Source organism: Mitosporidium daphniae, assembly GCF_000760515.2.
Source record: "Mitosporidium daphniae strain UGP3 chromosome Unknown contig-154, whole genome shotgun sequence".
In the NCBI taxonomy this organism is placed as follows: Eukaryota; Fungi; Microsporidia; genus Mitosporidium; species Mitosporidium daphniae.
In genome coordinates this window covers 1-9,406 of record NW_013546673.1, presented here as the reverse complement: position 1 = coordinate 9,406, position 9,406 = coordinate 1, and the positions used below count along the sequence as shown (strand labels likewise).

The following is a 9,406-nucleotide window of genomic DNA, read 5'->3' as shown; positions in this document are numbered from 1 at the left end:
AATAGCTCGTTCATGTGGGTGTTTAGCTTAAAGAACTCATGCCATCCACACATCAAATCAAAGTGGGCATAATGGCATCTTTTGATCGCCAAAGTAATTTGAATAAATCTCCCAAATCGAAATCAGTTGGGATCAAAAGTCGACAACGCACTTCAACACCTAAATTATGAAAATGCAACTCGAACAAGCCCCTGATGAAGGCAGGAAAGCCCTTTATCTTTAACCCAATCATAGGGCATGATCAAGTGAACAGGCGGCTTAAGGCCGGTAAAGACCCCTATCAATCGACCTCTTTTGATCACACTGACCCCAACTGGGTCGCAATCTCTAATTCCTATATGGCTTCCCTTGCTTCATATTATTCCACTTTACACTAGCATCCGCTTCAACAACAATATTCGACATATCCCCCAGGTATTTATAATCCAGAGACATCACAGTATTATTTCCCTTCTTCTAAGCTTATTATCAAATCTTTGTCTTTCTCCATTAGCCATTTTCACTCTAAAGCCTCCTTATTTTATCAGCAGAAGCTTCAGCAGGCAATTGTGGCCACACCTCATCATCATAATCATCTGGGAACTCTCTGCTGCCGCCATCTAGGACAATTTACCTGCGGAATATTACGGAAGCCACCAAGCATGTTGAGATCTTTGATGTTATTAAATGTGGGCCAGTGGCAGAGGTAAAATTACTTGCTGAAAAAAGGTGCATTTATTGAATTTTTGGATCTTCCTACGAGTTTGTCTTTTTTTAATTTTTATTCCAAATCGCCGCCTCTTATTGCCTCCTCCTCTATTCCCTTAAAAGTAGCTTTTGCAAAATCTTCAAGCCCTGTGCCTTTAAATATACAGGCTGCAATGAATTCCGTTCCTCCTGCTACCCGCGTTGCTTATGTTGGCGGATTGGAAGAAAGTCAACTAAATGAGGCTTACTTGCTGGATAAATTTTCATCCTATGGAGCCATTGAAAGTGTGCGTATGCTTAAAGAGAAAAAGACAGCTTTTATTCATTTCGTGACAGTTGCTTCTGCAATCAAGCTCATTTCGCTCTTGGGATCATCTTCGCCCGTATCTCTGGGCCTTCCCGGCTCCAAGATTTGCTATGGAAAGGATCGATTTCCTGTCTCTTCGGCTCGCCAAATTTCAGAACAAAGACTCGCCGTTCCTTCCGTTGCAATGCCAAAGCTACAGACAGCACAAAACATTCCAATGAGCCAGTTTTCGACCTTTTGCATGCAAAATTCACATCTTTTCAAAGTTGCCGGAGTACCTGCTCCCTTTACTCAAAATCATCGCACAATTTTTCTTGGAAGCATCCCAGAAGAGACTTGTTTGAGTGACCTGGCAAATGTGATAAGAGGCGGGCCGCTGTTTAATTTGAAAATTGTGCCAGAAAAAAACTGCGCCTTCATCACATTTGTAAAAGCATCTGATGCACTGCTTTTTTATGTCAGCACTGTGGGGCATCGACCCATAATTTCTCATCTTGAACAAGCCGTCTGTGATTCGGAAAACAAACCGGATGACTCGAAAACCAACATTTCCCCTGATGTTCCTGGAATTTTTGTGCTTGGCAGAAAAATTTACAAAATTGGATTTGGAAAGCCGATAGATTTAACAAATGAAATGCTTGAAGCCATTGAGAAAGGGGGCGCAACTCGAAACATCTACATTGGACTTCCAAAAAAATCGGATGCGCTAGATTTTTTCATCGATGAGCTTCCAGATGATTCTACCATCATATCCGAGTTTTCGCAGTATGGAACCATCGAGTCTGTCGTGCGCGTTCCGGAAAAACAAGTTGCTTTTGTAAACTTTGCAAGCATCGTGTCTGCGCTCAAGGCTCTTGTGGGCTCCAGGTCGAATCGTGTTTTTGAAAGCTGTAAAATTATTTATGGCAAAGATAGATGCTCAACACAAGTGGCAGCACCGCCTTACTTTGATTCGGGGAATCCATATTCAGTGGCCATTAGCAATGGAGTTGGAATTTCAAGCCAACACGCTCCTATTCCCAACTGGCCAATTCCACCACCTCCTCTCCCAGGAATACTCCCCCCAACATTTCCATTCCAACCACAGGCTGGCATTTCACCTTCAATTAATTATCCTAAAAACTAATGTTTCATACAATAAATATTGACCGATAAAATTATGTTCAAGCACTACTTGAGATAAGGCTTCACTGTTGGGAGCTATACTCATATTTGGTTTATTTTTACCATGAAATAGCAGAGTCAAACAAATCTTGAGGTCGAAACCCTTAACCCTTTCGCCATATCTGCATGCATACCGAAAGATGGAGAAAGAAATTGGCCAAGGTTGCCCGTTAAAATTCATTCGGTGCTAACCCTAACCTGAGGAATTAAAATGTTACCCTTAAACCTTGTCCTATGATTCTTTATTGGATCAAAAGCCACCAAATTCAACAAATCAAATGCAAGAACTATAATGAGTGTCTGTTTGCTCAAAGATCAACATGCTTACAGATGCTGGTATCAATGGCGATTTAAGCTTTCTTTTAACCACAGAGCAAGACCAGGTAGCGTTAATCATTTCAATTTAGGCGCTTCAAAACTTTATAAAAACAACGGACCATAAAGTTCCACCATCCACAGCCTTGTTATTTCTGAGGGCTAATGATTTTGTGCTCGAAGATGCTGTCAAAAAGTATTGTTATTATGTTCGAAGGACAAAATCTATGAAACCATCGCTTTACAAGTCTCTTCCACTAATTGTCAATGATGTGGAGGAGAGTCTTAACAATAACGAAGAAAGGTTGTACAAGCTCAAGCCTGGACAAATAATATCTCCTGGATGCATTTCACTTCCGGGAAGCGTCGATAGGAATGGATCCCCAATTATCATCATACACACTAGATTCCTTTCCCATATATCTTGGATGGCTCCAGAGGATATTTTAGAGGCTGCAATCTATTTAGCGACTTATTTTGTGCAACAGCAACCAGAGGCCATCAGAAACTCTGCATGCATCCTTGTCGACCTTCAGGATACCCCTTGGCATGTTCAAAAGAAGCTTATGAGTGTCATGTCGACAAGTGAAGACGAGATTCCAGAAGCAATGGAAGATTGTGATGTCTTATTCGAGTCAATAAGAATGGTGCTGTCCTTTTTCACCGAATGTTTTCCAATCAAGTGGGGTGCAATTATTTTATATAAGCCCTGGTGGTACCTAAAATGGGGGAATTTTGGAGCAACCATTGTCACTTCGGAAGAAGAACTATGGATGCATGTTTCGTCAAGAGACCTTCCAATTCAGTATGGCGGCTCTTTGATCGCTGACAAGGCGCTTTTTTTGCGCAACCTTGTGGCTCGGGCCCAAAAGGAGGGAGAAGATTCTTTTTTTGTAAAATCAAAAGCAGATGCAAGGCAGACTGCAAAAAGAGGATATCAGGTAGCGTTTGATGCAGATTTAACCAACCCATGGTCAATATTGGAAAGCATCGTTTCCCCAGGTGAAGAGGGGAGATGCAAGCTCTCAAAAGAATATTCAAATTGTACGTTGGCCCAAATTAAAAAGTATCTCGTGGGGAAGGAATAAATTTTTTATCTTGTGCCGATTGGCAGTTTCTTGATTGTTAAAATTCGGTTATGTAAAGGCTGCCAAAACGCACATGTGCACTTTAAAAATTTACTGGAACGTTAACAATATTTTAATGTTCGTTTTCACTCTTGAAGCGGTCAAATTCGGCAATCACGCCAGAGATTTGCGACTGGATTCGGCGTAGACCCTCTATTTGCCGGGTGACTTCATTGAAATCAGAATCTTCAAGTTGCTGAGGGCTCTCGAACGGAGATGCAGGATGGCCAGAATTGCTACCGCTCCAGTGCCCATATCGTAAAACGGGGCTTTCTCTTGCTGTGGAGACATTGGGTTGGGAATTTTGGGGAGCAGCATGCGGTGATCGAGCTAAAATAGGGCTCCTACATGTCGGACAAGATTGTTGGCGTTCGAGCCAGCTTTTCAAGCACTTGAAATGGAACATATGTCCACAGTCAAGTTTCTTTGCAGACTGCATATCTTCTCTGCAAATAATACAAAGACGGTCAGAGGCACCAAGATCTTGTTCTGTAGCATCCATATATCTATTGAATGCCATTAAATGCGAACCCGTTTACCTTTCCTCCATATTCTGCGTTGCCTGTAGGAATCGACGAAGGTCCTGAATTCTTGTAGCTAACGACTTTACTGTCAAATAAAAATCTCGTATGATGTGAATAGGAAGTCCATATAGACCTGTAACGGCGCCAAAAAAGGTCCCATACAAGAGAAGACGGAAAAAGTCTATAATCGATGAGAGCATCGTAAAAGTACCGGAAATGATGTCCAAATAGACCATTGCAATTGATTTTGACTCCCACTCTTCTGGAGCAAGGGAAGAGTCATAAATATTAAAGCCATATTTTGCTGCACTTGAGATCAGAGACACGGTAAGTATGCCGGCCTCAAAAGCAAATATAAGCATCATCGATGGGCCATATGTGGATATTTGGCCTATAGAATATCTCAGGAATCCAACATCCAAGAAAAATAGAACGAGAAGCAAATATATCATTCTGAGATGAAATATTCTGTTCAGGACAGCGGTTTGCTCCATCTACTCAAATAAAAATATCATTAAGGGATTTGGGATGATTTTCAGATAATTCGGGCACAAAGCTACTTACAAAGTCAAGACGGTCTTTAAGCAGGCCGTGAGCAAGCTTTCCCACCAAAAGAATCCCAAAAAAGAACGCAAATCGTGTGTTGAATTCATCTTTAAAAATAGTCATTGCCATTAGAATTTCGGACAGTGCATACCATGTATTTTCATACATATGCTAAATATAACTAAATTTAGCGCGTATTACCTCATGCTCAATGATCCTTAAAGGCCCAAAAAATACCGCTTGCAATCCCATGCAAACGAGAATACAAAAATAAAAGAAGGTACACATCAGAGGAACATATGAAGCATTGGACCGCAATAGATGCATGCATGCAGGGTAAAATTGGCCATGCTTTTTGTAGGCATAAAAGTTGACACCGATGGACAGTACCAGCAATACCAGACCAACGATCCAGAACTTACTCACTGCTACCATGCTACGTTGATCTAAATGTGGAAAATTAGGTTTCGATGACTGGCCTTCCAATTGTAAATTTAATTCAAGTTTACGAATAAAAATACTTGCCTGATGTCTGCGCTGGCCCCAATTCGGATTGACGTCGAGGCCGATGGTGTTCGGTTTCTAGACACTTTTTTGGTCGACATTAATCAGGCATCTAAGATATCAACACCTCTTGGCAGCTCTTTTGAGGAATATCTTGCCGAGTTGCTTTGCAGAGACTTCAATCTTGTCTCTTCCTCTTTCAGGTCGCAAATTGCAACCTCCATTCGGCTGCAAATGGAAGACTTCAGTAGATTCAACGTTATTCTGCAAGGCCCTCCGTTGATGCTCTTAATCAAGGTTTTTTTTTGATTTTTACTGTAGCTGGACATCATTGCGGTTGGATATAACTTGATAGACCAGTTTGAGTGGCAGTTAAATCCAGAATGTGAAAGCTACAAGAATTCCCCTGAAAACTATGCCACAAAATTTGTTGCCGAAATGTCGCTAAATACAGAGTTTATTTCTGCAATTGCCCATTCAATAAGGGAACAGTGCCATTGGGCAAGAAAGGCACTCGTTAACCAAGGATATGACTGGAACATTGACGAACGCTCACAGGTACACAAATTTGATCTTTTGCTTTTCTTATAGATACCATATGAACTTATGGGGCTTCTTTCTGTAAATCCTAAGCCTTTAGAGCTCCGACCCGAGCAAGAGTGGGATTTATACTCGCCAAAGGTGACCAAAGTTGACGAAAGCGCATCCTCCATTTTCCATCCATCTGCTCAAGAAAGAGAGTCAAGACGACTGCGCCGTCAGATGCGCAGCAAAGGCATGTTGGGGCTTGGCTCCTCCCTGGGCATATTTGGAATGGACTCCTCATGGCCTTTGAGCTTTAAAGTAATCAGATCGCCCTATCCGCCATTATTGGATTCGACCCCGCAAGTTCAGGGTCTCAATATTGTAATATAGAATATTTCATCCAGTAAAAGCATCTTATTTTTGACCTTAATTGATATTTTATTTACAAAATCGGAGAAAGGAACAAAAGAATGCACGAAAGTGTTAGGATTTTCAAAGCAGCCAAAAATTCACGAAAAAGTTCATATTGGCGAAAAAAAAGTACACAAAGCAAGTTAATAGCATCCACTTTTGTTTTGAATTCATGTTCGATTTGAGCTCTAAGTTGACAGTACGAGCGAGCCCTACAAGAATATGGCCATTGCTGTGTAATTAACCTAAAAGCAAGGCTAGTCAATATGCACAATATTTCCTTACAAGACATCAATGAAGAGGTCGTGGATTTGGGTGTGGATGGCAGGCACAGTCTGCAAGGAACAAAATTGCCCTTCTCTGAGATGATATTGTTTATGTTGTATTTTTCCGCAATCACGTAATCACCGGCATATTGAAATATTTCGGTGGTTTCGTCCACCAAAGACTTGATAGCAGTATCATTACTGAAATCTATTTTGGCAGCATCAATCCATTCGTCACTAATAAAAAGAAAGGCCGAATTTGGCCTCGCTTCTAGCAACGAACATAGGATATATTTTAATCGCTCACATAAAAGGCCCAAGGAATTGCAATAAAAAGACGACCCAATAACAAGGACAATTAAAGAAGGCTTTTTGGATGAATTTATCGTCGCAGATTGGCGATAAAAATATTGGGACAATGGCCCGTGAGATTTTCTTTCAAAATTCCATGCAAGCAGAGAAGATTCAATGATATCGTAGCGGACTGAACTGCGTGTAGAGTAGAAGGCTGTCAACTTTCGTAAAAGAGAAATCCATATTGCCACGGGAAGAATCCATATCACGGCAAAAAATAATAAAACAGAGGGCAGACCCTCCCCTGGGATTGACCTTTTATTGGAGATCATTAGGTCTATTTTTTGTTGCTAGCATTTTTAGCCACAGTGCAATGTTAATTTTAGTTTTAATTTTAATTCCAATGGCCGCTCAAGATGATAGCCACGTGGGAAACACCTCCCCCCTCCTCTCTCCTGATCCTAAGACCGCAGCATCCTTGATAAACCAAGTTGATGTTCTCCAAGAGTGGGATGATGAAAATGAGGAATTTACCGGCCCCAATTATAAGCAGGCAGACGATGATTATTTTTCCAGTGTTCAAGATACCCTTAACGAAATTAACAGAGACGCATTTGGCTCCAAAGGCGAGGAAGATGCCATTGAAGCAATGCTGAAAAATCTACTATTGGACAACAACATTAACAGTGATGCTCCAAAGGACTTTTTATATGATACCATGCTTTCTAAGCTATTAGGCCGCGAGCTATTGCATGCGCCACTTCTCGATCTACACAATGAGGTGAAGCGTTCATATTTAATTCCATCAATAGTACCCCAAATGGCTAACAGAACACAGAAAGGAATGTCCAACCCCATCTTGTCAGCTTGTGGAAAATGAGAAATGCCGCTTCGAGGCTCAATATTCTTATTTGGGAGAACTTATGGCCCTATGGGATAGAAAGCAGCCATCTTCTGATGAGCCAGAGTCAAATATAGAAGATAAAGGGATCGATATATTGATCCAAATACAGGATTGTGGGTGTCCTCCGGATGAGCTTATCAGAGACATCGGGGGTGATCCAACATTATTTAACATCAACAATTCTGACAATATCGGCGCGGATTTCCAATCCCAAGGCTGCCCCATGATGTAAAGCATATTTAAAGATTTTATTTTCTTTCAATAAAATATCTTTCAAAATATACAATAAATCTTTAAAAGAATCTCTCTCAAAGTGCTCTTTTCAGCTTGTAGTAAATGTTTACTGCCGGTGGGGGGAGCTTGGTTATTAAAAACTTGGATAGCGTCTGATGATGCCTACTCCACTCCTCCTCCATTTCTTTCAGCGAGCAAAGTTCGGCATCTCGATGTTCTTTTTCGATTTTTGCCCTTTTCTCCTTTTCTTCCTGCAAACGCCGGTGCCTTAATAGGGTTTTTTGAATATTTTCCGACTCTTCCTGTGACTTTCGCTTCAAACAGGCACGTTCCTCTAGTTGAGAGCGTTTGGAAATTAACTCTTCTCGCGCAATTAACTCTTCTTTACACTTGGAAAGCGTTCCAATAAGATGTCCCATTATTCTTTTTGCCCTAACTCCTCGGTTTGCATCCATCAACGATGGCGGTGCTTCTGCTGGCATAGAGGCATCTTGAGAAGAAATCGTCTCTGTACACCACTGATTTGCCATCAACAATAAAAAATAAAAACTGTAAATTTACAACTCCACCAGACCGACTTGAGCAAATTCTTTGTAAATTGGAAATAAATAAATAATTGATTAATTAATTTACATCATAAAATGTTCCAACAATTCAACGAATCGGTTATTTATCCAACGAGGGTAAGATGATATTTTTATTCAAGCATTCAATTGGTAAGGTTAAAACACTCATAGTAAGAGCGTTTGTTTTTTCGCGGCATATTTGGTATCCGCATTCACAATTAGCTCGGTGGAATTAAAGTATGAAATAGCCACGATTCGGCCCCTTTTTAATTCGCGCTGATCAAAGTAAAACGGATATCTTTTTCTTTTTGGACGTTTGCTGCTTAAATGAAATGATAAGCTGCGTTCTTTTTCACTACAAACAGATGAACTAAAGCCATGCGCGCTGTAAAGGTTATGAAAACGGAATCCTCGATAACAAGAAGAGGATTTGGCATTGCATTGACCGCCTTGTGTTTTGCATTTGAGTAGAGACTAGAGAAAAACAAAAGGATCGGTTACCTTTACAACCTCAATGAGGTCAGAGAAAAAGGAAGCCCCGATCGATAGTAGCAATAACAATAACAAGGAAGCAATGTTTTTAATTAGCACGAATGAAGAGGCAATTCCATCAATCAATACGTCCAAAGAATCAAAAGCATCGGGCTCGAAAATATTCGCTACAGGAGAGTAATCGGTTTCCATAAAGTTGGAATAGTAATGATAGAGATCAAGGAAGCGGTGGATCTTATCCCTATACTTTTCCAGGAGTGCAAGATCAAGCTCCTGGTTATGATAATCAAAGATTTTTAGGCAAATGTTTATCTCTTGAGATAGAAACTTGAATTCGCAAAGCGTGGTGTGGCGACGGTGCTCATCTTGGCAGAATGGGTTATAACTTGGCCCACAAAGGCATTGAGTTTGGGCGATTGCATGTTGAGACTCTTGATCCATGTGATGAAATGGCTGCTGAAAATGACGAGAAATCACGGGCTTTATATGTGCGCCACATGTGCCCATTGGTCGGTTTGAGGAAAGCGAATTTCATTGGAA

The 9,406-nt window shown here is 40.8% G+C and overlaps 9 protein-coding genes across 9 annotated transcripts; 4 read left to right on the top strand and 5 right to left on the bottom strand.

The window, feature by feature from the left end:
• Positions 1-164: 164 nt before the first annotated feature.
• Positions 165-435, bottom strand: DI09_154p90 (uncharacterized protein; the record flags this gene model as incomplete). The annotated part of the gene is made up of 2 exons (XM_013383581.1): positions 165-347; positions 373-435. The coding sequence occupies 2 exons, from the start codon at positions 433-435 to the stop codon at positions 165-167; spliced, it is 246 nt and encodes an 81-aa protein (XP_013239035.1).
• A 231-nt stretch (positions 436-666) lies between these two features.
• DI09_154p80 (uncharacterized protein) lies at positions 667-2,120 on the top strand (the record flags this gene model as incomplete). Its single annotated transcript, XM_013383580.1, has 2 exons — positions 667-685; positions 709-2,120. 2 exons carry the CDS (start codon positions 667-669, stop codon positions 2,118-2,120), a joined length of 1,431 nt encoding a protein of 476 aa, XP_013239034.1.
• Positions 2,121-2,450: 330 nt separating this feature from the next.
• DI09_154p70 (uncharacterized protein) lies at positions 2,451-3,561 on the top strand (the record flags this gene model as incomplete). Its single annotated transcript, XM_013383579.1, has 2 exons — positions 2,451-2,541; positions 2,603-3,561. 2 exons carry the CDS (start codon positions 2,451-2,453, stop codon positions 3,559-3,561), a joined length of 1,050 nt encoding a protein of 349 aa, XP_013239033.1.
• Positions 3,562-3,673: 112 nt separating this feature from the next.
• Positions 3,674-4,958, bottom strand: DI09_154p60 (synovial apoptosis inhibitor 1; the record flags this gene model as incomplete). The annotated part of the gene is made up of 4 exons (XM_013383578.1): positions 3,674-4,106; positions 4,140-4,618; positions 4,689-4,841; positions 4,872-4,958. 4 exons carry the CDS (start codon positions 4,956-4,958, stop codon positions 3,674-3,676), a joined length of 1,152 nt encoding a protein of 383 aa, XP_013239032.1.
• A 450-nt stretch (positions 4,959-5,408) lies between these two features.
• Positions 5,409-6,257, top strand: DI09_154p50 (subunit of Snf5; the record flags this gene model as incomplete). Its single annotated transcript, XM_013383577.1, has 4 exons — positions 5,409-5,471; positions 5,496-5,732; positions 5,766-6,017; positions 6,156-6,257. The coding sequence occupies 4 exons, from the start codon at positions 5,409-5,411 to the stop codon at positions 6,255-6,257; spliced, it is 654 nt and encodes a 217-aa protein (XP_013239031.1).
• On the bottom strand, positions 6,142-7,002 carry DI09_154p40 (uncharacterized protein; the record flags this gene model as incomplete). Its single annotated transcript, XM_013383576.1, has 1 exon — positions 6,142-7,002. One exon carries the CDS (start codon positions 7,000-7,002, stop codon positions 6,142-6,144), a length of 861 nt encoding a protein of 286 aa, XP_013239030.1.
• Positions 7,003-7,073: 71 nt separating this feature from the next.
• On the top strand, positions 7,074-7,806 carry DI09_154p30 (uncharacterized protein; the record flags this gene model as incomplete). The annotated part of the gene is made up of 2 exons (XM_013383575.1): positions 7,074-7,451; positions 7,513-7,806. The coding sequence occupies 2 exons, from the start codon at positions 7,074-7,076 to the stop codon at positions 7,804-7,806; spliced, it is 672 nt and encodes a 223-aa protein (XP_013239029.1).
• Positions 7,738-8,446, bottom strand: DI09_154p20 (uncharacterized protein; the record flags this gene model as incomplete). Its single annotated transcript, XM_013383574.1, has 4 exons — positions 7,738-7,890; positions 7,919-8,326; positions 8,370-8,397; positions 8,442-8,446. The coding sequence occupies 4 exons, from the start codon at positions 8,444-8,446 to the stop codon at positions 7,738-7,740; spliced, it is 594 nt and encodes a 197-aa protein (XP_013239028.1).
• Positions 8,447-8,848: 402 nt separating this feature from the next.
• DI09_154p10 (uncharacterized protein) lies at positions 8,849-9,373 on the bottom strand (the record flags this gene model as incomplete). The annotated part of the gene is made up of 1 exon (XM_013383573.1): positions 8,849-9,373. One exon carries the CDS (start codon positions 9,371-9,373, stop codon positions 8,849-8,851), a length of 525 nt encoding a protein of 174 aa, XP_013239027.1.
• Positions 9,374-9,406: the final 33 nt, after the last annotated feature.